At 44.3% G+C, this 26,860-nt stretch overlaps 1 protein-coding gene across 1 annotated transcript in view; it reads left to right on the forward strand.

Moving 5' to 3' along the window:
* PRKCE (protein kinase C epsilon) overlaps positions 1–26,860 on the forward strand; it is a 315,710-nt gene that overhangs the window by 220,375 nt on the left and 68,475 nt on the right. The window contains exons 5-10 of the mRNA XM_080998138.1: positions 377–462; positions 2,134–2,263; positions 6,562–6,704; positions 10,959–11,055; positions 15,093–15,304; positions 18,514–18,687. Coding sequence (XP_080854264.1) covers positions 377–462; positions 2,134–2,263; positions 6,562–6,704; positions 10,959–11,055; positions 15,093–15,304; positions 18,514–18,687 — 842 coding nt within the window. The remainder of the gene's footprint in view (positions 1–376; positions 463–2,133; positions 2,264–6,561; positions 6,705–10,958; positions 11,056–15,092; positions 15,305–18,513; positions 18,688–26,860) is intronic.

The following is a 26,860-nucleotide window of genomic DNA, read 5'->3' on the forward strand; positions in this document are numbered from 1 at the left end:
CGTCCCTTTCATACCCCAGCAAATCCCCAATATCCCCAGTCTTCTCCAAAGAGTTGGTAGGGGAAAACCCAGAAGAGATTTCAGGGGCAGAAGTGGGGAGGAGAAGGAGGGGAAGTTCCACTAGATGCGAACAAGACAACTTGGTTGCAGCCTCTCCCCCAACCCTGTCCCAATTCAGCTCAGGTACCATAACCCAGTTAAGAAGTGTATTGCTTAGGTTTTTCAGATCCTCTGGGACTGGTGGGTAGGAATGGGAAGCAACCCTCCAGAATTTCCCTTTCCCTTTTTCATTTTCAGTTACCTCATCCCTTCTGGACAAAATAATCAAACTGCCTTTGTGAAAACTCAAACTTGATACGGTTTCTCTTGTTTACAGTTTGCACTTGCGTAGTCCATAAGCGATGCCATGAGCTTATAATAACGAAATGCGCTGGGTTGAAGAAGCAGGAAGCCCACGATGAGGTAAATATTTATAGAACAAATGCTCTAGATAAAAGGGAGTTGTGCTGTTTTGTGGATTTTTTTTCATATATATAAAGTCAGGCCAAGTCACTGTCACCTCCCCTGTTTGTTAAAAGACAGGGAGAAGGAGATGGATCCCGACTGCACCCTTCTAGTCTCTCTTTAGTCCACCATTTACTTTTTTACATGACTGAGAACCGTTGTGCACAATTTCCCTGGGAACTATTGCCACTGTTTGTTTTTAAAAGAGGGCCAGCTCTGAATTTTGAGAATGGAACTGGATACTGGCCACCCAAAGCAGTGGCCCTGTCTTCAGAGCCTGCTCAAGAAATTCTGCCGCCTGAGGCAAAAGACAAGATGGCTGCCCCATTACCACTCCATATACAGAAGCCAACCAGACTGGCAGCTGAATCCCATTTCAACGCTGATGATGTGTCTTTGTCCTCTGCCGTCTGTGGTTCTACAAGGTTCCTCTGCACAGCTTCTCACCCGAAGCAGTTTGCATTTCCAATTTTGAATTGGCAGGGTGAATCTAGACTCAGGGTAGAGCTGACAGTGTGCAGAATCTTTTTCTCTCTTGCCCTCTTGCAAAAAGTAGAGTGCCGCTGCAGTCTGTTCTCTGGGATGCCCCACCCCATAATATCTCAGTTTTGTTTCAGAGAGCCATTGCACTACCATCTTCTGCTCCCACCCCCGGAGCTTACAAGCCAGTGTTTGTGCTTTTAAAAGCCATGACCTCTTGTGCCAGATGTTAATCTACCAACTTGTGCCATCCTTCTATGCCAGCGGGGATATGGAAGTTCCTGTGTAGATTTACATTCTCTGGCTCCAGACTACAGGAAGCCTTAAAGCATTTCTGAATTGGTGCTCTTATTGTTTTAAAGAACTTCTGGGTAGAAGCCAGCGATAAGAAGTGGGTGGGAATATGCCATGTATCTCCATCTGCAAGTGGAACTTTTTAAAACAACCAGAATATTATTTATGTAGCACAAGTGATTCATTTAGGGACAATGTTGGTGCTGATTTGCAAATGGCATTTGGTAGGATCCCGATGTTTCTTGAAAGATGACCAGAGGGTCCTCAGCAAGATTGGCAAGCTGACCCGAAGCACTCTGTACTGCTGATATTCCCCTGCAACATGCATAAGAAGCTGCCTAATACAGTCTCAGACTGCCATTCCACCTAGCCCAATACTGTCTGCTCTGACCACCAGCAGCTGTCCAGGAGTTCAGGCAGAGCCTCTTTCTCCTTGTCTGCTGCCTGATCCTCTTCACTGGGGACCAAAGATATTCAATAGCCTGGGATTTTCCACATGCAGAGTGTACTCTCTATCGCTGCGCAGTTAACCCTCCCTTAAAAGGTACAGCTTACTCCCATCTCAGTATCCTTGATTCACAGAATTAAAGAATTGAAGAGTTGGAAAGAACCACAAGGGTTATCTAGTCCAATGCAGTCCCACAGCTGTCCCTGGGTGGGCTCAAACCACCAACTTTCTGGCTAACAGCTAGACCCACTGACCCACAGAAGTCCACCATTTTGCATATGCAGGGATTGGCACTCGGGGAATTGGGTTTGCTTTTGTTACATATGGAAAATGTAGAAGTACTTTGCAAGGCCTTCACTGGAAAAGACTAGACATACCAGAGTGGTGTTTTTGTGATTTTCTGCCAGGTGGGCTCCCAGCGCTTCAGTGTCAACATGCCTCACAAGTTCAGCATTCACAATTACAAAGTGCCCACCTTCTGTGACCACTGTGGTTCGTTGCTCTGGGGTCTTCTGAGACAAGGTTTACAATGCAAAGGTAGGTTGTGCTTCCTCGTTTGCGCTTGTGCTTAATAATAAAGCAAATAACAAAACGAAGCCTGTTCTGCCTATTATGCAACACAGCTGTTTTTCTCACTTGTTGTGGAAATTTATTTGGATGCCTATATTTCATGAATTTTGCATTTGCTTGTATAGTATCAGTATTTATGTCTGTTTGTCACTTTATACACCTGCATAAAAAAAATCTAAAAGTGACTTTAACAGGATAAAATAGGAACAGATAAAATAAACAGAAACCAAGGAAAGTTAAAACTTTCCCCAAAATGCTCATCGAACAACACAGTAACCTATCCCAAGTGCTTTACGTATGCTCCTTAATGTACATGCCTTTGGTATTCTTTTAGTATTAGGTGCATAAAGATTTGTACAAATAATAAATTGCTTTAAAATGCACTACCTTACCATAGAAATTCCTGGATTCCCCAGTTACATTTCATAGAGAGTGGGGTAGCCAGAACCCTGGATTTTTTCCCATATGAACTCACACATTTAGTCCTTGAGTGGTTAGCTTCTCATTCTTTGCCATCTCATTTTCGCACCAGGAACAATTTATCTGCAATAGCAACCTTAAGTGGAGGAAATCAAAACATGTCTGCATCTGACTTAAAGCCCCCCTTTTTTTTAAATATACACACTTGCATGCCTGCAGCAAGCAGAACAAAAACAACCCAGAATAATTCAGAAAGAGAGAACAGGATAAATGGAGTTGGTTGGCAACAGCTGCTGCCAGCCCTGTTGGCTTATTCAATTCTTGGCAGATTTGTAGAGATGCCTCCCTGTCTCCTTATGTTCACTTAATTGGATTACTTGGACCCTTTTTTTAACCTTTTAATTTATGATGTTTTGGGAACATGCAGGGTTGTCCTACTGCGGGTGGTCACAGAATTCAAAGTAAGCTCTGAAGTATCTATGGCTGCTGTTATTAGGGTCCGTTTCTGAAACCAGAGGCGTATTGCTTTCCCTTGTTTTTGGTTTGATCTTGCAACATAAGGTATTCAAGGAGCATCCTACTAAGGCAATGTTTCTGAAACACAACAGCTTTATTTAAAAAAATCACAGCGGTGGTGGGCGATAGATAGGAATGTCAACTTCTTGAAAAGGTTGTCCTATAAGGGGGGGGGGGAGTGCCCATATTAGGACTTTGTTAGGCCAACAAAAATATCATCAATTTTTTTGCAAGCTTTCAACTTCATCATAAATTTTATGGTGGATCGTCTCCCACCTGCCTCTTATCAGAAGTGAGTAGCATCTGGTTGTGGGATTTGTGGAGATGGAGGTTCAGCTGTTACCTGTTTCTTCTTCTCAGGAGTTTGGGATACAACATGAAAACTGCAAGCATCTGAAAGTTCGTTTTCCACACCCCCATCTTAAAAACTTACTAGATGCAGCCACGTATAGCTTGACTAACACCAGCAGCCTTTTTATCTCCCCCCCCCACCCCCCTTAAGTTTTGTTGTAACACCTAGTCTGGAGAACTCAAAAATTTGCACACCATTTTATGAAGTTTTGGTTGGCCTAGTAAACCTATAGCTCTAATATGGACTTCGGACTTTTAGAAAAGTTTCCTTCAGTGATTTAATTCTCATTCCAGTAGCAGTGGGAATGGAAGGACAGGGATGGGGAGCCTGTGCCCCTTGCCCCAATAAATTAATAGAATCATAGAATAGCGGCGTTGGACCCCAGGGGTCATCTAGTCCAACCCCCTGCAATGCAGGAATCTCAACTAAAGTATCCATGACAGATCCAACCTCTGCTTAAAAACCTGCAATGAAGGGGAGTCCACCACCTTCTGAGGGAGACTGTTCCACTGTCAAACACCTCTTACCTTTGGAAGGTTCTTCCTGATGTTTAGTCAAAACCTCCTCTCCTGTAACTTGGATCATCTGTTCGAATCCTATCCTCTGGAGCACGATAGGATAAACGAACTTGCTCCATCTTCTGTGTAACAGCCCTTTAGATGATGATGATGATGATGATGATGATGATGATGATAATAATTTATTATTTATACTCCGACCATCTGGCTGGGTTTCTCCAGCTACTCTGGGTGGCTTCCAACGGAATATTAAAATTCAATAACCTATTAAACATTAAAAGCTTCCCTAAACAGGGCTGCCTTCAGATGTCTTCTAAAAGTCTGGTAGTTGTTTTTCTCTTTGACATCTGGTGGGAGGGCGTTCCACAGGGCAGGTGCCACTACTGAGAAGGTCCTCTGCCTGCTTCCCTGTAACTTGGCTTCTCGCAGCAAGGGCCCTTGCCGCTGGACCTCAGTGTCCGGGCAGAACGATGGGGGTGGAGATGCTCCTTCAGGTATACTGGACTGAGGCTACCATGTCTCGTGTTGTTGGGCTCCCAACTCCTACCTGCCCTTGCTAGTATAGCTCATGATAAGGGATTATGGGAGTTGCAGCCCAACAATGTTTGGAGGGTTGCAGATCCTTCATCCCTCTGTTAGAATGATCACTAAATAGCATCAGTGTGAGGAAGCGACTAGACCCTTGAGCAACAAACAAAGGACCCAGGTTCAAATCCCTATGGAAGTGTAGTGAATTATTGTTGGGGGGGTGGGCGGTGTTTGTATTTGTATCTCTAAAAGTGTGCAGCATTGAGTTCTGCTTACATTTTTGTACACTTTCTTGAGCTTTTTTTCCCTCCACAAGAGGGCACTCGCATATAAGGTATAAGGCTCCAGCATTCTGTCAACAAAAGAGGAGTCTCAATGTTAAGCGGCCCAGTTATTTGCTGCTTCCTTTGATACATTTGCAGCCAGAAATCAATGATGTATTTGGCAGGGGGAGCATGTATATTTGTTTATGATTAATGGCCTTAGCTTGGGTCTGTACAATGAAAGGCCTGACGGCTGATTGGATCGTCCTCTGCCTCTGCCGTTGCTCATTGCACACAAACACCCTCCATAAAAATGGCTTTTCAGTAGCAGGCTGAGTTATAAGTGGTTTATGAAAAGGCTGGGTTGAGAAATGTGAGAGATGTGGACAGAGATGGAAAGAATGATGAGAACAGAAGGCGTAACGGAGTAGAGCTGGAAAGGGAGGGATAGGTTGGCCAAGATTTCAGAGCGGCCTGTGTTGTTTCATGGGGACATGGGAGCATAGCTGCCAACGTTTCCCTTTTTTAAAGGGAAATTCCCTTATTCTGAATAGGATTCCTCGCAAGAAAAGGGAAAAGTTGACAGCTATGCACGGGAGAGTGAACTGTGAGGCACTTCGAGACAAAGTGGGTTATCAGGATCTGCTGAAAATATAATGGCAACAAAACACCTTCTCTCCCTCAGACAATTCTGGGCACTGCAGTTTACCCCTCTCAGAGTTACCATTCCCAGCAGCCTTTTACAGAGTAAGGTAAAGGTAAAGTGACCCCTGACCATTAGATCCAGTCGTGACCGACTCTGGGGTTGCGGCGCTCATCTCGCTTTATTGGCCAAGGGAGCCGGCATACAGCTTCCGGGTCATGTGGCCAGCATGACTAAGCCACTTCTGGCGAACCAGAGCAGTGCACGGAAACGCCGTTTACCTTCCCGCCAGAGCAGTACCTGTTTATCTACCTGCACTTTTACGTGCTTTTGAACTGCTAGGTTGGCAGGAGCAGGGACCGAACAACGGGAGCTCACCCCGTCACAGTGATTCGAACTGCCGACCTTCTGATTGGCAAGTCCGAGGCTCTGTGGTTTAACCCATAGCGCCACCCGCGTCCCTTTTACAAAGTACAGTGCTCATATTTCTTTGAGGGAAAGAATGTGCTTTGATATAGTGAGGTGGCTTTTTAGGGTTAATAAAAATGAAAAAGTGGCCCTCAGAGTGATTTGGGTTGTGCACCACTGTCTCTTGCCTCCTAGACGGTGTTATGGATGTTTCGCTTCATCCTGTGCCACTTCATCCTTCACAGACAAGATGGCTGCCTGTCCCTTCACAGCCCATTAATCACATCTTTTCTGTCAGGTTTGAAGGAGAGACCTGAGCGAGCAAGCTCCCAGAGGCTTTGCTAGCTGGCTGCTGTTGGGAACATACTGCTGGCCTAGATAAACCTTGGCCCAATCTTCAGAAGGCAATTCTCGTGTCCCAGGATATGAAACAATCAGTCATGGATCCAGCTCAGCGTTTTCCCCATTGAAATAATTTTCTTGTTTCAGGGAAGGTTGCTGCACTTCAGCACCCAGATATCCACATGGTCAAGACAGATGTTGATGCTGACGTATCAAAAAATGATCTAATCCAACTTGGGTTTTCTCTTCCTTTCCTCACCTGTTTTAAATTGCAGTTTGCAAGATGAATGTACATAGACGCTGTGAAACAAATGTGGCCCCCAACTGTGGAGTGGATGCGAGGGGCATAGCTAAAGTACTTGCTGACCTGGGTGTCACTCCGGATAAGATCACTAATAGCGGACAAAGGAGGAAGAAGGTAATCATTCTTGCATATGAACTCATGACTAGTGCTGTGCGGAACATTTTCTTCTGCATTTTTTGTAACCATCCTCTGTCAATTAATGAGAAAAGTAATTGCATATGAAAATGACCAAGGGGAGTAAAAATGTTAATGAGGTTTTTTTTTTTGCTGCATTTAGCTTTCGTTTGAATTGGCCAAGGGATTTTATGAGATTCTGATTACAGGGTCTTGGTCGATTTATATGGGGAGAGCCGGTCCTTAAAATATATTGCGGTCCCAAGCCATTTAAGTCTTTCTCTGTCTAAACCAGCACATTTAAATGGGCCTGGAAACTAATTGGCAGCCAGTGCAGTCAGGCCAGGGTCAGTGTTATATGCTCAAACCATCTTGCCCTAGTGGGCAACTGGGCCACCAAATTCTGCACCGGCTAAAGCTTCCGAATCGTCTTCAGAGGCAGCCCCATGCATAGCACATTGCAGTAATCTAACCTAGAGGTTACCAGAGCATAGACAACAGAAGCCATGATCCAGATAGGTGCGCAGCCACCAGCCCAAGCTGATGGAAGGCGCCACTAAGACCACCTGAGCCTCAAGCGACAGCAGTGGATTCAGAAGACAACAATCCCATGACTGCAACCATGGAGCAGGAATTCTAACAGAAGTACCCCCAAGCTGTGTACCCATTCCTCAGAGGGAGTGTTACCCTATCAAGAGAGGGCAACCCCCCACTCATCCACTCTAGGAAACAACCCAATAACAGTGCCTCAGCTTTATCTGGATTGAGCTTCAGTTTGTTGGCTCTCATCCAGTCCCTTACTGAGGCAAGATAACGGTCCAGCACATCCACTGCTGCACCTGCAGATGTAGAGGAGAAGTAGAGTTGTGTGTCATCAGTATGTCGCTGACAGCGTATTCCAAAGCTCTGCATGCAGAAGTTCTCAAGTTCAGTTCAACACAGGTAGGGCTGGATGAGAACCCTGCCTGATATCACAGAAGGCTGTTGGCAGTTGGTATAGACAGCATTGACCTAGCTGGCCAATTGTTTAGCTTAGTATAAGGCAACTTCCTAGGGACACGGGTGGCGCTGTGGGTAAAACCTCAGCGCCTAGGACTTGCCGATCGTCAGGTCAGCGGTTCAAATCCCCGCGGCGGGGTGCGCTCCCGTCTTTCGGTCCCAGCGCCTGCCAACCTAGCAGTTCGAAAGCACCCCCGGGTGCAAGTAGATAAATAGGGACCGCTTTATAGCGGGAAGGTAAACGGCGTTTCCGTGTGCTGCGCTGGCTTGCCAGATGCAGCTTGTCACGCTGGCCACGTGACCCGGAAGTGTCTTCGGACAGCGCTGGCCCCCGGCCTCTTAAGCGAGATGGGCGCGCAACCCCAGAGTCGGACACGACTGGCCAGTACGGGCAGGGGTACCTTTACCTTTACCTTTTTAAGGCAACTTCCTAGGTTCCCATATGGAGAAAATCAAAAGCAGTTGGACAAAATAATGGCATCCTCCCTGCTAAACTTGTGCTCTTTGGAGTACACAAACCGAGTGAGCTGGAAGAAGCCCTGGAAGAACTTAGACTGCTTTGACCTCAGTAGTGATGAAGTCAAAAAAGGCTTTATTATTTTTCAATTGTCAGAAGGAATCGTTCTTGTCAGAAAGCCATGTAAACATCAAAGCTACTACTTTGAAGTCCCCTTGTGAGAACACATGTGAACATAAATATTCTTATCTAGTTGAAAAACTGGCGTGAGATCATTGTCTTGCCAGATGTTCCTCTCTACCCCCCGTGATATTACAGTGATGACAAATGGAAACGCACTGAAATAACATTCTCCCCAAAGAGAATTGAATTCAGCAGATGCTCTGCAAAGCCACTTTACAGAAGCTGATCCCTTCTGCGTTGGGTAAAAAATAAATAAACCGCAAAACATTCCTTGGACCTCTTTATGCCAAGAGTCACATATAACACCAGCGCACTCCTGGATATGTCTGTTCAGAAGGAACCGCACAGAGTCCTCCCAAGTATATATGGACAGGATTCCTATCTTTATCTCCTGCAATCCATTAACCAGTGCGGTTAACTAGAGAGCCAGTGTGGTGTAGTGGTTAAGAGCAGTGGACTCGTAATCTGGTGAACTGGGTTCACTTCCCCGCTCTTCCACTTGCAGCTGCTGGGTGACCTTGGGCTGGTCACACTTCTTAGAAGTCTCTCAGCCTCACTCACCTCACAGAGTGTTTGTTGTGAGGGAGGAAGGGAAAAGGAGAATGTTAGCCGCTTTGAGAGTCCTTCGGGTAGTGATAAAGCGGGATATCAAATCCAAACTCTTCTTCTTCTTCTTCTTAACTGCCCACAGTAGTCCTTGGAGAGCCCTCCGTTTAGAAGTGATATGCATGGTGCCCATTTCCCAGCGGGGATTTCTGGGTCCCGGTCTTCTCCCTGGCAAGGAAAGGTGCTGTTCCAGGGGATTGTAGTCACCTAAGTTACCTACTTAATAGACCCATTGACATTAAGAAACCTAAGTTAGTGATTAATAACAATGTAAAAGCTAGTTGGATAACTCATAGGGTGTGACAGGTACATAGCACGTAGATTTCCCCATATGAACTGACCCGGACCCTGCAATCATCACTTGAGGCCTTTCTTTCTTTGTGTGCCTCCTCCATGGGAGGTCCAGAGGGTGACAACATGCGAACAGCCCTTTTCCGTGGTGGCTCCCTGTTTGTGGAATGTTCTCCCCAGGGAGGCCTGCCTGGTGCATTTGTTATACACTTTTAGGCACCAGGCAAAAAGTTCCTCTTCTCCCAGACCTTTGGCTAATTACGCAATCGGTGGCCTTTTAAGTTGTGTGTGGGAGTGTATTGTTTGTTTTGTGCTTTTTTCTGGGGGTACTCAAGGGTAGGCAGTACCGACACCGTGTTTTTCTAGAAGAAAAGCACTGGTTAAAAGTGTAGCACTTACTATAACAACTTCATGGTGAGTACTGGCACCTTTCTTTCTAGAAGAAAAGCAGTGGTTGTTATATTATGTATTTTTGTGTTTTTATATTGTGAACTGTGATCCTTGAATGAAGGGCAGTACAGCAATTATTATTATTATTAGACACTTGAATATAGGAAGATGGTGGTTCTATGTGCTCTTGACGTCTACATCAGTCACCTCTACCCAATACGTTTAAAGCACTCTTACACCACTTTTAACAATTCTGGTCCCCCCCCCCCCAAGAATCCTGGGAATTGTAGTTGCTTAAGGATGCTGAGAGTTATTAGGAGACCTCACACAGAGCTACAGTTCACACCACCATTAACAAGTCACAATTCCCAGGATTCTTTGGGGGAAGCCATTACTATTACAGTGGTGTGGCTGTGCTTTAAAGGTGTGGTGTGGTCTTGGGAGGTGTTTTAAATGTGTGGTGGTGGCTTGACCATAAATCACATGTTCGTAATCAGCTGCTTTCACTCATTCTATTAGCTTATTGCACTTAAATTCATCTGAAGAGACTTACATATATAGTTTCCAGGTGATCTTCTGTCTAGGAAACTTGTATGACAAGATATTCTTAGAATCCACAGCGTCACATGCCATCAGACCAGGAATGGGGAACCTCTGGTCCTCCAGACGATTTTGAACTACAACTTCCATAATTCCTGACCATTAGCTGGGACTTACGGCAGTGGAGCGCAACAACATGTGAAGGGTCAGAGGTTCCCCATCCCTCTTCGAGATGGGGATTCTCCTGACATAAATCATGGAGAATTTAAAAAAGCTGCATTTGGCAAGTCAAGCATCTTTCATTTTTTGGCGAGCAAAATGTGGTTGAAATCCACTAAATCTCCTCGTTTTCACAGCTCCTGTACAGATTTAATTAAACTGGTGTTGGAATGGTGCTTAGTGAATTATGGCCTTTCATTCTGACACGACACTGTAGAACTTGTGTCAAGAATACTTTCAGAAGTTATGGGTTGTTGTTTTTAAAGAGTTTCTATGTGTGGTCTTTCTGTGTATCTGGTAAGCCTAGCAGCATTTACCGTGAACCTCTTCAAACAAGTTAAGATTTCAACGCAATAAATGCAAGTTTTTTTCTCTCTCTTTTTAAAAAATGAGCTGCTATGCTTGTCAGTCTGTAAAGCAGATGGCAATTCAAGGAGGATTTTCAGTTGCCTTCCTCTTTGTGTGCAGAAGCTTTGCTATTTGGAGCTGCGTCTTTGTACTCTCATAAATGTCATGTCAGAAGAACACCTTGCGATGGTTAAGCATCTCATTTCTCTGTCTATTCTTAGCTTGTCCCAGGTGCAGAATCTCAACCACCGGTTCCTGGATCCTCACCAGGAGACGATGACAGATCAAAGTCAGCACCGACTTCCCCATGTGATCAAGGTTTGCCCCCTTTTATTTCATATTTATGAATATTTTGAATTATTTTGGGGGTCTCGCCGAACTGCAGCCTTGTAAACAATGTGGCCCCAACATCTCAGATTTAACAAAGAATGGATTATGAAAGAACTGGTGTCATAACATGGCCATATCACACAGATGGGATTGCCATGTGCCTTGCACTGTCTTTTCTGCTCAGTAGATCAGAAGGACCTACTAGCCCTTGAAGATTCAGGAGAAACTGCTGAAGGCTTTTTTGGGACCATCTAGTGAGATGCTGTCTTCTGCAGAGGTAGCAAAAATGGTGTCCTCCAGATGCTGGTGGACTCCAACTCCCATCAGCCTCAGCCAGCATAGTCACTGGGCAGAGATGGTGGGAATTGTAGTACAAAAAAAGGCACCTCTAGAAGACACCATATTGGCTGTTCCTGTGACTTGCAGCAGCTTTCCAATGTCTCTGGGGCCTTTCCCAGCAGTGGAACATTAACTGGAGATGTTGAGGACAGATCCTGGAGTGTTCCATACACAAAGTACAACCTTTCTCTCTATCTGGAAAGGGCTGCAGTTTAGTGGTAGTGCATTTTATCTGCATGCAGAAGGTCCCAGGTTCAGTCCCTGGAATCCCTGCATAGGGCTGTCTGAAATCCTACAGAGCCACCACTGGTAGTGTAAATACTTACCTAGATGGACCAATGGTCTGATTAATGTAGGGCATCTTCCTGTGTTCCTGTTTGCTTGTTTGTTTATCTGTCTATCTATCTATTCACACACACACACACACACACACACACACACACGTATGTATGTATGTGTATACATACATAATAATATTGACATCTGATGCCCTTTTAAAATGTGTGTGGAAGGGGAGATTATTGGGTTGTTGTTGTTTTGTTTTTATAATGTATTTTCTAGATTCAGGTAGGTAGCCGTGTTGGTCTGACGCAGATGAAATAAATAAATAAAAAGTTTAAAAATTGTCCAGTAGTGCCTTAGAGACTAACTAAGTTTGTTTTGGGTATAAGCTTTCATGTGCATGCACACTTCTTCAGATACACACGAAAGCTTATACCCAGAACAAACTTGTTGTTGTTGTTTAGTCGTTTAGTCGTGTCCGACTCTTCGTGACCCCATGGACCAGAGCACGCCAGGCACTTCTGTCTTCCACTGCCTCCCGCAGTTTGGTCAGACTCATGTTTGTAGCTTCGAAGACACTATCCAACCATCTCGTCCTCTGTCGTTCCCTTCTCCTTGTGCCCTCCATCTTTCCCAACATCAGGGTCTTTTTCAGGGAGTCTTCTCTTCTCATGAGGTGGCCAAAGTATTGGAGCCTCAGCTTCACGATCTGTCCTTCCAGTGAGCATTCAGGGCTGATTTCCTTCAGAATGGATAGGTTTGTTCTTCTTGCAGTCCATGGGACTCTCAAGAGTCTCCTCCAGCACCATAATTCGAAAGCATCAATTCTTCGGCGATCAGCCTTCTTTATGGTCCAGCTCTCACTTCCATACATCACTACTGGGAAAACCATAGCTTTTACTATAGTTGCAAAAGTGGTTGCAACTATGGTCTATGCGGTCCCTTTATGGGGCGCCTTTGTAAACCTCTTGCCTCTGGTGACATTGCAAAATCTTTTTCTAAGATGCCTTTTGAAACTACCCTCCTGTGTAAGCAACTCTGCCATTCGCTTAGAACTTAAGACCCCCTCCCTTGAGATTCTGATGTGGAGACATGCCTTTAATTATTGGCTGTCCCTTTGGCATAAATTGCCAAACTACCATCTTATTCAGTGCCTTTGGAGAGATGAATTCACCAGCCCATGGGCAACAAAAATCCATTCCAAACTGTTGTCTTATGGAATCTCTCCTTCCGATATACTTAATTTAGATCTAATTACAGCTAAAAAGGTCATCAAACAAAGACTGGAGGAGGTAGATTTACAACAAAATCTTACCACAGGTGGAGGTACATGTTCCCCGATATATCAGGGCATTACATCTATGTCCCAGATACCTCGATATCTGTCTACTTTATCGGCTGCGTCGCATAGATTCGCATTTGTTAGAGCCAGATTTAATGTGTTCCCCTCAAATGTGCTGAGCAATAGATTTTCTAACAGTAAAATCTCTGTTTTGTGCGCATGTGACAACAAATCGATAGAATCCCTTTATCATATCTTGTTTAATTGCCCCTTATACAATGTTCCCCGATCAAGGATCCTGAGTTCAATCACTCTGGAAATTGCTGCTAAACCACCTGAATTACATCTAGCTTATCTACTCCAGGACATTGACTCTTATAGAACTTTACAGGTTGCTAGATTCCTGATCTCAGTTCTGTCATATAAAAGACTTCATGGAATGCTGCATGACTATTAAAAATTCAGTAATCTATATGCACCATCTTTATCTTCAAGGCCATAACACGGTACATTTAGAGATTATGCGTTGAAATATTTTAGTTGATATTTTAGATTGTAAAATGCTATTGATTTTATCTATTGATTTTTATCTATTGATTTGTTTTACCTTGTGGGCTTATAGCCGAATAAAGTTACTTAATCCCTTAATCTTCGTGACCCCATGGACCAGAGCACGCCAGGCACTTCTGTCTTCCACTGCCTCCCGCAGTTTGGTCAGACTCATGTTTGTAGCTTCGAAGACGCTATCCAACTATCTCGTCCTCTGTCGTCCCCTTCTCCTTGTGCCCTCCATCTTTCCCAACATCAGGGTCTTTTCCAGGGAGTCTTCTCTTGTCATGAGGTGGCCAAAGTATTGGAGCCTCAGCTTCACGATCTGTCCTTCCAGTGAGCACTCAGGGCTGATTTCCTTAAGAATGGATCGGTTTGATCTTCTTGCAGTCCATGGGACTTTCCAGAGTCTCCTCCAGCACCATAATTCAAAAGCATCAATTCTTCGGCGATCAGCCTTCTTTATGGTCCAGCTCTCACTTCCATACATCACTACTGGGAAAACCATAGCTTTTACTATACGAACCTTTGTTGGCAAGGTGATGTCTCTACTTTTTAAGATGCTGTCTAGGTTTGTCATTGCTTTCCTCCCAAGAAGCAGGCGTCTCTTAATTTCGTGGCTGCTGTCACCATCTGCAGTGATCATGGAGCCCAAGAAAGTAAAATGTCTCACTGCCTCCATTTCTTCCCCTTCTATTTGCCAGGAGGTGATGGGACCAGTGGCCATGATCTTCGTTTTTTTGATGTTGAGCTTCAGACCATATTTTGCGCTCTCCTCTTTCACCCTCAATAAAAGGTTCTTTAATTCCTCCTCACTTTCTGCCATCAAGGTTGTGTCATCTGCATATCTGAGGTTGTTGATATTTCTTCCAGCAATCTTAATTCCGGCTAGGGATTCATCCAGCCCAGCCTTTCGCATGATGAATTCTGCATATAAGTTGAATAAACAGGGAGACAAAATACAGCCTTGTCATACTCCTTTCCCAATTTTGAACCAATCAGTTGTTCCATATCCAGTTCTAACTGTAGCTTCTTGTCCCACATAGAGATTTCTCAGGAGACAGATGAGGTGATCAGGGACTCCCATTTCTTTAAGAACTTGCCATAGTTTGCCGTGGTCGACACAGTCAAAGGCTTTTGCATAGTCAATGAAGCAGAAGTAGATGTCTTTCTGGAACTCTCTAGCTTTCTCCATAATCCAGCGCATGTTTGCAATTTGGTCTCTGGTTCCTCTGCCTCTTCGAAATCCAGCTTGCACTTCTGGGAGTTCTCAGTCCACATACTGCTTGAACAAACTTAGTTGGTCTCTAAGGTGCTACTGGACAATTTTTAAATATTTTTTATTTATTTCATATGTATTTTCTTTTTTTATATGTTGTGGTTTTATGCTGTGTACTGCCCTGAGATCTACTGGTATAGGGCAGTGTAATTTTTTTTAATGATGATGATGATGATGGTGATGCGTCATCCTAATGCAACCAGGATCTTGGTATTGCTGAAGCTTAGCTCTTCCATATCCATGTGTGTGCGTATTAAAATATCTGTCCACTGCTGTCATTTTAAACTTTCACAGAAATCAAAGAGCTTGAAAATAACATTAGGAAAGCATTGTCATTTGACAACCGAGGAGAAGAGCACAGGGGAGGAGCGGCGACCTCGACTGACGGCCAGCTTAACACTCCCGGGGAGAACGGCGAAAACGGAGAGGTCAAAACACAGACGAAGCGCATGGGCCTCGAAGAGTTTAACTTCATTAAAGTGTTAGGGAAAGGCAGCTTCGGGAAGGTGAGCGGTCCTTGATTGCTGCTTGTTTCCACTGTGCGCATTAAATACAACAACATGTAGTACTGGTAGGAAGAAACAAGGTTGAGGCATGGCCGAAGCTGTGTTTGCAGTCACGCACACCGTCCTCTGGTGGTCATAGGGATTACCAAATCTATGCCAGTAGGGCTTCAGCAAATTTAAAAGACTAGATATCATGCCATGCATCAATTCGATCATGCATTGGGGCTTGGAGGTTTATAGGTAAGCCCGTTCCATGGCCTGATTTGAAAGAGGGTCAGTCTGGATCACCTGTAAGTTTTCAGATCACCCAGATTATGGCTGTGTCAGGGATCTGAATTCTTAGTATTATTATTATTATTATTATTATTATTAGTGGTACCCCGCCCATCTGGCTGGGTTTCCCAAGCCACTCTGGGCGGCTCCCAACAGAATTAAAAGCACAATAAACCATCAAACATTAGCAACTTCCCTAAACTCTGGCTACTACACCTCACTGGCTCTCACTACCTCGGTTACCTGGCACAGAATCTCTTGCACAGTACAGTGGTACCTCGGGTTACAAACACCTTGGATTACAAACACTTTGGGTTACAGACTCCACTAACTCAGAAGTAGTACCTCGGGTTAAGAACTTTGCCCCAGGATGAGAACAGAAATTGTGTGGTGGCAGCGGGAGGCCCCATTAGCTAAAGTGGTACCTCAGATTAAGAATGGTTTCAGGTTAAGAACGGACCTGCGGAACAAATTAAGTTTGTAACCAGAGGTACCACTGTACCTTTTTGGTCCATGCACTGACCCCATAAACTTGATTGCACCGGCAGTCCTGTCAAGCCATGTCTCAGGCTGCTAATTCTGCGCTGCTTGATGCTGTGGATTCTCAAGTATATCAGCACAATGCGGGGGAACAGCTTTGTAGTCCAGAGGTAGCTATCTGGATATTCTTGAGCTACCATTCCTATCAATCTTGGTCAGCATGGCTAATGGCCAGTGATTGTGGGAGTTGTAGCCCAAGCACATCAGTGGATAACACAGGGGATTTAGATGAAGAAGGCCAAGGTTTAAATCTCTGCTTAACTGGCTGCTGCTGCACAAGTGATAGTTTCTTGGGCTGCTTTACTTCCATTGGTGGCTCTTGGAATAATTTAGAAAAGAACTGGTACCACCCATGCCCTGAAAAATGGCATAGAAATTATTACCAGCAATGTATTTTTTTCTGTGGCGCGGAACAAGTGTCTCTTTTTTAATTTGGCTAGTTTTTTTATTTAAAAAAAGTCAGTGCTGAATTATTTGTTAAGTTGAAAGTGTGTCTGCCAATTGAAATGCTAAGCTGCAGTTGGTGTCTTCTGTTGAGGCACTTGACTGAAAAAGCACTCCATAGGGAGGCTGACATTTATTCTCCCTGAAGGTGATTCCTGCTCTGCATGCCCTGATTTTGCAAGTCAGATAATTTGCTTTTTCAACTCGCCAGCCATGCAGACTCAACAAGGCATGTAAATGTTAGGCTGTGTTTGCTCGGACTCCTGCCGTTCCGCCGTAAGGAGGAGTTGCAGAGGTGACTTTAAAGTGGCAGCAGCAAATCCCATTCGACTCTAGATGGATTGCAGCCCCTTGCTCAGCAGCGTTAGGTGGAAACGGTCTGAAATTCGAAGTGACAACAGAGCCAGGATGCATGCAATTCTAAAGCCCGAGCGAGGCACACTAAAAAGATTTCACTGGGGCAAAAACTACAAGAAACAAGTTCATTGAGAATCTGGATTTCATTTATGCTTGAGAAAACAGATCCACATTTTGCATTGCTGATTCTTGCTGCAAGCATGGAGATCAGGCTTGGGGAACCTTTTCAAGCCCCAAAACTGCATTCTCTTTTAGGCAAGCCTCCATATCCCACACGCCAGTGGTGGGCAAGACTCAAAGCTAATTTGGGCAAGGCAAGCAAGGTGGATTTTAGCTTTGTTTCTACACACATCCCTCTCTATCATCAGTTCATGAAAGCAAGGCTCATTGCTTAAGTAAGTAAGTAAGTAAATTTTTATTTATTTATACGCCACCCTCCTCAGCCAAGACCGGGCTCAGGGCGGCTAACGTCAAATGTCAAATACATTAAAACACAATCAAACAATTGATTAAAATACAGCTTAAAAATTAGAATCAGGATGAAATTAAATGACTGCATTCCAACCAGGCAAAAACAACTCCAGGATAGTGCAAAGCAGGGATAGTGAGAGGTATGGCTTGAGGAGAAGGCTGTTGCCTGGGGAGTGTCCTGAGGGCCAGATAGAGAGGCCTGGGTAGCATTTCAGACTGGAACTGTGGCCTAGTGTGTATCTCTCCTCCATGAGGCCTAGTCTGCCTAGCCTCTTGAGGAACCATAGTTCTTGTGGTGCTAGAGACTGGCTTTTTGGAGGCTCTGGAACACACACACACACACACACACACACACACCTTACAATTTCTGACCACTAAAGAGAGGAAAAATCCTTTTATAGGAAAATCTAAAAACTAGGAATACTGGAGTTCTCCACTTGCCCCCTTGAAATTATTATCTTATCCCCTGCCTTATTCTCCTCCAGCAGGTCCCAGGGTGGGTGACAACCATCTACAATTCAGGATTAAAAGCAGTTAAGACAAATTGCAGCCACAGGAATAGGGTGGACCCTGAACAGACGCATTTCTGGGGTAAAGAAGAGTATCTTCAGCATTCTTCAAAAGCTGAAGAGTGAAGAAGCCAAACGCACCTCTGTGGGGAGGAAATTCCAAAACTTAGGGGCAGCCGCAGAGATTGCCTTCTCCTGGATTGCCACCCCCTGAACTTCTGAAGGTGGTGAAACTACCAAAATGGTTCCCTCTGCTGAGCTTAATGTTTGAGAAGGTCTGTAGGGAAGGAAGTGGTCTTTCAGATACTGTGGGAATAGGCATTCAGTGAGTTTTATTCACTGTGGCACTAAAGAGATCATTTTGTCAGCGGAAGCACCTTTCCTTGCCAGATGGAATGATCGCTCATCTCTTTTCCTCACACGATATTCTGGGAATTCCCCAAACTCTCTGGAGCCAATTTGTGGGCAGCGGGGATTCCCATTGCGCTAACGGGAATTGTTGTGCTGGCTTCCACTAGTGCAAAACTTCCATTTAATTTCTCTTTTTAGCTACTTTAGTATGTGAACTACTTGCTCTTTGCCGTGTGTAAAAGTGCAGTTGCCTCTTTGTTGCAGGTCATGCTAGCCGAGCTAAAAGGCAAAGATGAAGTATACGCCGTGAAAGTCTTAAAGAAAGATGTCATCCTACAAGATGATGATGTCGACTGTACAATGACAGAAAAACGGATTCTGGCGTTAGCACGGAAGCATCCTTACTTAACACAGCTCTACTGCTGCTTCCAGACCAAGGTAGGTTCCATAAATCTATCACCAGACTTGAGGAATCAAACCTCTGCGGAATCTGGCCTGTGTGTCAGTTCATGAAAAGTCCAGCTGTAAGCCAGAACCCCTTCTTGGCTGCAACAGAATGAATTTGTACCTAGCAAAGTGATTCTGTGAACAGTTAGGTAAAAGAAAGAATAGTACATGGATAGGCAAACCAAGGCCCTTCTCGATCCAGCCTGCAGATGGACCAGGAATCAGCGAGTTTTTACATGAGCAGAATTTGTCCTTTTATTTAAAATGCATTTCTGTGTTATATGTGGGGCATAGGAATTCGTTCATCCCCCCCCCAAATATAGTCCCCCCACAAGGTCTGAGGGACAGTGGCCTGGCCCCCTGCTGAAAAAGTTTGCTGACCCCTGGAATAGTATGTTTGCAGTTCAGAGGGCAATACATATGAAATGGGATGCTTTGTTCAGGGGAGAAAAAAACCAAATAGTTTAAACCGAACAGTTCCCTCCGCCTCTCTGCCCTGAGCCTCTGCAGCTCAGGAGAGGCTGGAGGGTTACTGGACCCAGAGGCAACCTCACCTTCCCCTGATAGGGCTGAGAGAGGAGCATCTGCAGACAATGGGTCCTCGATCACCTCCGGAGCCAGAGCGGATTCATCTGGTGTCTGCTCCAGAGGATCCGGCACAGGTGAGGGCCCTTCAGGTTCAAGCCCCTGCCCCGGCTCAGTCGGCCCTGGAGGCGGGGACTCCTGTGCAGGCTGGGATTCCTCAGGTTCAGCCTCTGAATCCAATTCCCAGGTCAGCCTCACCTAGCCCGGCTGCCCAGGAAACATCGCCCAGCTTGCGCAGAGGGTTGAAACGTAAGGAGGGGAAGCAGGTATTTGGGGTGTCTAAGTTCTTATGTTGGGGGAGAAACCAGAAGGGGCCACTCACGGAATCTGCAAGTCACTAAGACAGACATGAACTTTGGGGTTCTGCACTGTACATAGTTTGCACCAATAAAACCTGTAAAAGACAGGTCGGAGTCCTGCCTGGTTACTCACGAGCAACCACCACCAGCATCTGACATTTAGGAAAAAATATAGTCTTATACACGGAAAAATACAGTAATTGTGAATAGCTTGAAGCCCCAGTGATTTAATGGTGACTTAGTCATGACTATGTTTTGCTGGATTATGGTGATTTTTATTTTTTTTTGCTGAGGGTGGGAAGAGAAATTCAACCGTGTAAAATCCTGCAAGGGACAATTGGGTATTTCCTTCACTTAAAGCAGTGATGGGGAACCTCACAGATGCTTTGCTTGACTCCAACTCCCATCAGCCCCAGCAAGCATGGCCAATGGTCATGGATGAAGGAAATTGTAATCTAGCTACCTTTGGAGATAGACCTTTGAAGGGGAGGCTGATTATTTGAGAATGCGGTCTTGGTGGAATACATATTCTCTTGAAATACCTTATAGTAGGATGCTTGGGGGATTGGATAATCCGTGTTTCGAGGCAAGACACGTTTTACAGAAGTATCTTCATAGCATTTTTCATTGTGAATACTTGTGCAGACTTAGGTTAAGAAAATCATAGATTAATGTGCAAATGGGATAGAACAGATTTATGAATGAGCAAATGTGGAAGTGCAGGAGGTTAGAAATCGTAGCATCACAGAATTGTAGAGTTGAAAGGGATCCTGAGGCTCATCTTGTGCAACCCTCTGCAAGGAAGGAATCTCAACTAAAGCATCCATGACAGATGGCTATCCAACGTCTGCTTAAAAACCTCCAAAGAAGGAGAGTCCGCCACTTTCTGAGGGAATCCGTTCCACTGTCGAACTGCTCTTACCACCAGAAAATTCTTCTGTAGTTGGAATCTCCTTTCTTATAGCTTGAATTCAGTGGATGAACTGATTCATTCATTCCAAACATTCTGGTCATTGGCGCCAAGATGTTGTCTTTTGTAGAAAGTGGCACTCTCTTTTCTGTATATGAACATTTAAATGGGATTTGTTTCCTTTATTTTACATTAAGCTGAACATGTTTTAAAAACCAAAACAAAAAACTATAATGCTGCTTTGCCAAATAGATGATTTTTTTTTTAAGTCAATGATTATGTAGTCCTCCAACTAATTCTCTTGTGCAACCTCCATTGTAATGAACAGTGTTGGTTTTTAAAAGGACTTTTAAAATATATGTCCTGTGTTGCCTTTAAAGTGCCAGAAGGTGGCACTGAAGATACAAAAAGAAAGGGAAAAACCAACTCCCCCCCCCAAAAAAACCCCAATTGCTTTGGTTCTGTCTCTCTGAAGGAAATGAGGTGGTTACATAACTTCATACATTCAGTAGGAGCTGCATTGTAATTGATTTTGAATTCTCTTTTAAACTATTCAAAAGGACAAACACAGGCAGATCTTGCTGCTTTTACATAGCACACATTTGTTTATTTATTTGAAGCCATTTATGAGTCTCTTCCCATAAAATACCTCAAAGCAATTTCACAGTAAAAGTATCAACAATGAAAAAATAACTCCAAATGTAAAAACAACCTAAAACAATTTCACATGTGATAACAATTCCAATTCCAATACAGATGAGATATCTCTCAGTGGCAAAGTGCATATTCACATGTATTATGCATGCCTTGACATAAGTTATAGCAACTCTTAGCTTGTTTATAAGATTTCTCACCCCACACCCTTCACTACAAGGTCCCAGGGCAGGTTACAATAACATCATGCACCATCTATAAAAAAACCCAGGAGAAAACCAGAACACTTGTAAAACAAGTAAAACCAAATGAGAAAAGAACAGTATAAATTCAACAGTTAAAGTCAATGTCACAGTTGCAGACTTAAGAAAGAGAAGTTTCTTGTAACTACCAGCGTCAGCTCTCATGCTGCCAACTGCAAGAAATACTCCTTGAGACGGAAAACATTATGCCATAGATATCCTTTATATATTCACCAAATCAGCTCCTGTAAAATGAGTTCTTTCTGCGTCCTGTTAGCACTGAAAACCAACCAATGTGATTCTTTTTCTTTCTTTTCCAATGTAGGCTTCCCGTTTAGGATTTCTGGTATGAAAGCTGCCTTCTGGATTGCAGGCAAAAGAATGTCACAAAAGCATGCAAATAATCCAGTGCTTGGTTAAGTTTAGTGAAGTTGCATTTCAAAGCTGTGAGGGTGAAGGGGAACCCTAATCAGAGCATTTAAACCTTCCCTTAATCCACGGCTTTGTTTCATCTGTCCTCGCAATGGCGAGATCCCCCGCGTAGAATTAACAACCATAAATTCATATTTTATAGAGCTTTATCGGGGTTTATAGGGCTTCACGTGCATACTTTCAGACATCTTTACTGCAGGCATTATTGTGCAGTATTAGCCCTCTTTCTGCAGATTGGGACTTGAGCTACTTTGGCTTGGATAGCCAATTAAATAATTGCTGAGTAGCTTCGTTGGTTAGAGCATGGTGCTGATAACACCAAGGTTGCAGGTTCGATCCCCATGTGGGGCAGCTGCATCTTCCTACATTGCAGGGGCTTGGATGATCCTCAAGGTACCTTCCAGCCCTACATTTCTACGAGTCTAAGGATGCACATTTTGTGCTCATCTCCTTGCCATCGTGCTTCCAGGGAGAGATACGCACTTTTTGTTTAAAGCTCATATGAAGAAAAAATCGCTATCCATTATAGGCGCTTTCCTGAAAACCAGTCGAACCTGTTTGAATAGAGGCAACAGTGGGACTAGAGGAACAGGTGTGTGTTGACCTCTCTTGAGTCACTTTCAGCAGTCCTGAAATCTTATTGTCTGTCAGGTAGGAAGCAGAATCCCTGACCGTTGGCCATGCACTTTGGGGACTTAAGGAAGCTGGAATCCAACAATGTCTGGAGGCCCATGGGTTGTCCATGCCTAGAACGATGCAACATTGGATGCTCTGAGGCATTCTGGGAAATGTTAAATGGCAGCTTATAGCTCCCTGCTGGCCGGCTGGGCGCCCAAGGCAGATCCAGTGCTTGTGGACTTTTTTAAAGGAAAGACGAATATGTGCATCAGTCTCTTCCACAATCACGATAAAAGAGTTATTTAATTTCCCTTGCTTTTATTGAGCAAAAGAAAAAGAAGAAATGTCTCTGGAGTTGTCATTTGCAGATCCCATTGACAAAATATGCCCTGGCAACTTTCCAGTAACTGATTTGTGGACAGCAGTCTAAATTTCTCTCATAATAGTGGCTTGAGGGGCAAAACGTGTCATTTGTGATTTAGAGTGCCAATTAACCTGACTGTGGCTGGTCAGTCTTATATTTATCTGGGCCTAATCAATGGTTTGTAATTCATTTTAGCTGATCGTCTTCTGTGTGGGTTGCTAAGCAGCTAAACCTGTTGTGCAGATTCTGCTGGATGAGTGTAATCTACTTAAGGTGCATTTACATTGTCCAATATTACTGCTGCGTGTCAAGTTAGAAGTTTGTGAGGGTCATATTTCATATTCTGCACCCCAGTGGAGGCCATTTGTGATTGCCAGATGTTGGTATGAAAGCGTTTTTTGGTGTGGTTTTTTCGTGAGATATCTAATTAGACCCGCAAATACACTTTGATTTAAAAATACCCACCAAACTTTTCCTAATATACAAAATATGAAAAAATACTGAACGATGCATGGCAGTGAGGAGCCGTGCATCTTTCACTCAGTGTATACAATGCATGACATGCTGGTGCCACTATAATCCTTATAAAACTAGTAATTTCAACTCTCCTGGCTTCAGCGAAAGGAACCCGAAGCCTTTGGAGCACAGCGCGAGTTCCCGCTGCGCTCCAAAGGCTTCAGGTGGCTGTCCCTGAAGCCTTTGGAGCGCAGTGGGACCTCACGCTGCGCTCCAAAGGCTTCGGGTTCCTTTTGCTGAAGCTGGGAGAGCAAGACTCTCCTGGCTTCAGCAGAGAGGGAGAGCTGCGCAGCGCCCCTTCAGCGAAGCAGGAGGAAAAATGGAAGGGGCTCTGTTTCTCCTGCCGCTTCGCTGAAGGGCCGCTGAGCAGAGAGGGGGAGAAAATTTTTTCTTGTTCTCCCCCTCTAAAACAAGGTGCGTCCTATGGTTAGAAGGCCCTCAGCGCTGGACCTCAGTGTCTGGGCTGGATGATGGGGGTGGAGACGCTCCTTCAGGTATACTGGACTGAGGCCATTTAGGGCTTTAAAGGTCAGCACCAACACTCTGAATTGTGCTCGGAAATGTACTGGGAGCCAATGAAGATCTTTCAGGACCGTTGTTATATGGTCTTGGCGGCCGCTCCCAGTCACCAGTCTAGCTGCCGCATTCTGGATTAATTGCAGTTTCTGAGTCACCTTCAAAGGTAGCCCCACGTAGAGCGCATTGCAGTAGTAATCTGCCGCCGCTGTGGATCCTGCCACTTTGAGGCTGTCATCTCACCTTGCCTCATGGTTGCGCCGGCCCTGGATGTGGAACAAGCTGCCTCCCTGTATATTTTTAAGCAGCTTGTCAAAACAGTTTTGGGTTAGGGTTCATGGGCTTCTTTTTGCTGTCTGTGTTGACCTAATTTCTGGAAGTATGGGTGTCATGGCTGGGAGCTCGATGAATTGGCTTTCTAAAAAATAAAAAAAGCCTGCCTGCCTGCCTGTAATAATTAAAGGAAGAAAGAAATTGGACCACCACACTCTGAACTTTTATGAGTTTGTGCATTTCAAAAGCAAACAGAACAGCCCTGCAAATGAAGTTGTGGTAGCTCAGGAGTTTGGGAACTTTCCTAAGCAGTATGGCAAAGTTGAGTAAATGTTGAACGTTCCTATTGTCCTGCAGACAGAAGCCCCCGTTGTGTCCAGATTGCTGACCTGATTTTGAGAGAGTGAGAGGGAAACTTGCTGATATGCTGCGCTGTCATTTTGAGCTGTCCTTGGGAAATTATTAAAGTCCTGTTAGCTCACTGAAGCTCCATTGTTCTCAGCAGCCCCTCAGCAGTGTTAACTGGATTTAGTCTCCCCAGAAAATACACAGCAATCAGAGGCATCTGATCATTAAGGCAGAGTGGTGGAGAGCTCAAGATGTCAATGAGCAATCTGAACTCATTCTCTGTAGGTTCTTTTGAAGCTAGACTGATGTTGATGCAATACATAAAAGTAAGTCCTATGTCCAAGTGGGGCTGGTCTAAATGGTCCCTGATTTGGGGGGCCTGGTCTGACTCCCCAAGTAATTTTTATCCCTCCCCTTACTCTCGGCAGCAGCAGAAGTAAAAACAAAACCAGTTTAATGTAGGCACAGTTCTGGAATGGGTGGAGCCTAGCCTCCCAACTAGAATGCAAAATAATTCCACCCTGCTCATCAGATCAATCATTGGATGAGTGAAGGGGATGATAACTGTGTTGTTGTTTTTAAAGAAAACAGATTTGATTGCACGAACCACATCTAACTTGCTCTTATACCGTAATGCGTTTGACTCTGAGTGAATCCTGGTGTGAGGATATGTTATCCATCGTAAATTATTGAATTATACAGGTGATTGATACTCCAAGAGACTGGGAGTGTCAGAGTTGAATGTCTCTTCTTCCTACCTTTCTTCAGCACCCCTCGCAGTGGATAGAATAATAATAATAATAATAATAATAATATGCAAAGAATTCTTAAATCTCCCTATTTCTGTGATCCAAACCCTGCATTCACTTACCATTGGTTTGGTTTGATTTGGTTTGGTTTGGTTTGGTCATTTGTTTGTCAACTTTCTCTTCCACCCTTCATCACAGGTTGGTTTACAGTATAAAAACACAAAGATACCTACCATAGTAACAAACGAAAACAAGACACACACACACACCCCAGTCCAGCTTCTTCATACAATCAGTTCAGACCCAAAGTTTCCACTGAATCGTTTGGGACATTGAACTTTTACTTCCACCACCACTGCTAAGTAGTAACTTTGTTCTATTGCCAACCTTCTCTGTTTGAAAACAATCTATGAAATGTAACCCCTTGACGATGCAATCCATTGGAAATCGCACAGATTTCACCAGACCGGTCATTTGATCACCATTTAGGCTAAGTCCTGAACAAAACCCTTTCTTTGTGATTATAGTGTAGGATTAAGGATATGATTCCTGTTCTTCTTTTCTACCAGTGCCGTTCTCTAGGCTTCAGCTCCTAAGGTGGAGACCTTACAGAACGGGGGCTAAGTTTTTTTGTGGAGAATTGTCAATGTCTCCAGCTGACCAGACGGGAACGTTTCACCAAAAATAAAAAATATATAATTATCCATTGAATTGGAGACCTACTAAGGCAAATAAACTAGACCCAAGCAACAAGAGAGAGATGCTGCTTCAGCCTGCAATATATGGCTTCCTTATACTTTGCATCGCTTAGCATAAGCACAGAGCTATGAGGGCTCCTTTTTGGGCACATGGAACAAGGTAGGGTCTTTGCCCTTTTGGCCTGGCCATCACATCACACAGTGACCTAGAGGTTCATCTAGAGCTACAGTCTGGAATGTAGGAAGGGCTGTAGCTCAATGGCAGAGCCTCTGCTTTCCATGGAGAAGGTCCCAGGTTCAATCTCTGGCATCTCCAGGTAGGACTGGGAATGTCAGTGTAGACATTACTGAGCTAGATGGATGAATGGGCTGATTCCATTTACTGCACTTGCTATGTTCCTAAGAGCATTGCTTTATCAGACCAAAGGCCAGCATCCTGTTTCCCACAGTGGCCAACCAGCTGCTGATGGGAAGGAGGACATGAATCCTACAGGTAGAATATAGGCATTGTGAAACAGGGAGAAAAATGGATATGTATGTTTGTTGTGACACAGGAGTGGACCTGGAAACTTCAGGTTTGCAGGATCAATTTTGTATTTTTACTGAACCCTGAGATCCACCAATTGCAAAAGACATGCATTTAAAATTAAACAACATGGGACAGTTTCCATAGTATTGTAGCGTTGGAAGGGGTGCTGAGGGTCATCTAGTCCAAACTCTGCAGTGCAGGATCTCAACTAAAGTATCCATGGCAGATGGCTCTCTATTCTATGCTTAAAAACCTCCAAGGAAGGAGAGTCCACCACCTTCTGAGGGAGTCCGTTCCACTCTCAAACAGATTTTACCATTAGAATGTTCTTCCTGATGTTTAGTTGGAATCTCCTTTCTTATAACTTGAAGCCACTGGTTTGAGTCTTAACCCCCAGAGCAGGAGAAAACAAGCTTGCTGCATCCTCCATG

Source organism: Podarcis pityusensis (assembly GCF_964106645.2).
Source record: "Podarcis pityusensis genome assembly, chromosome: 3".
Lineage (NCBI taxonomy): Eukaryota > Metazoa > Chordata > Lepidosauria > Squamata > Lacertidae > Podarcis > Podarcis pityusensis.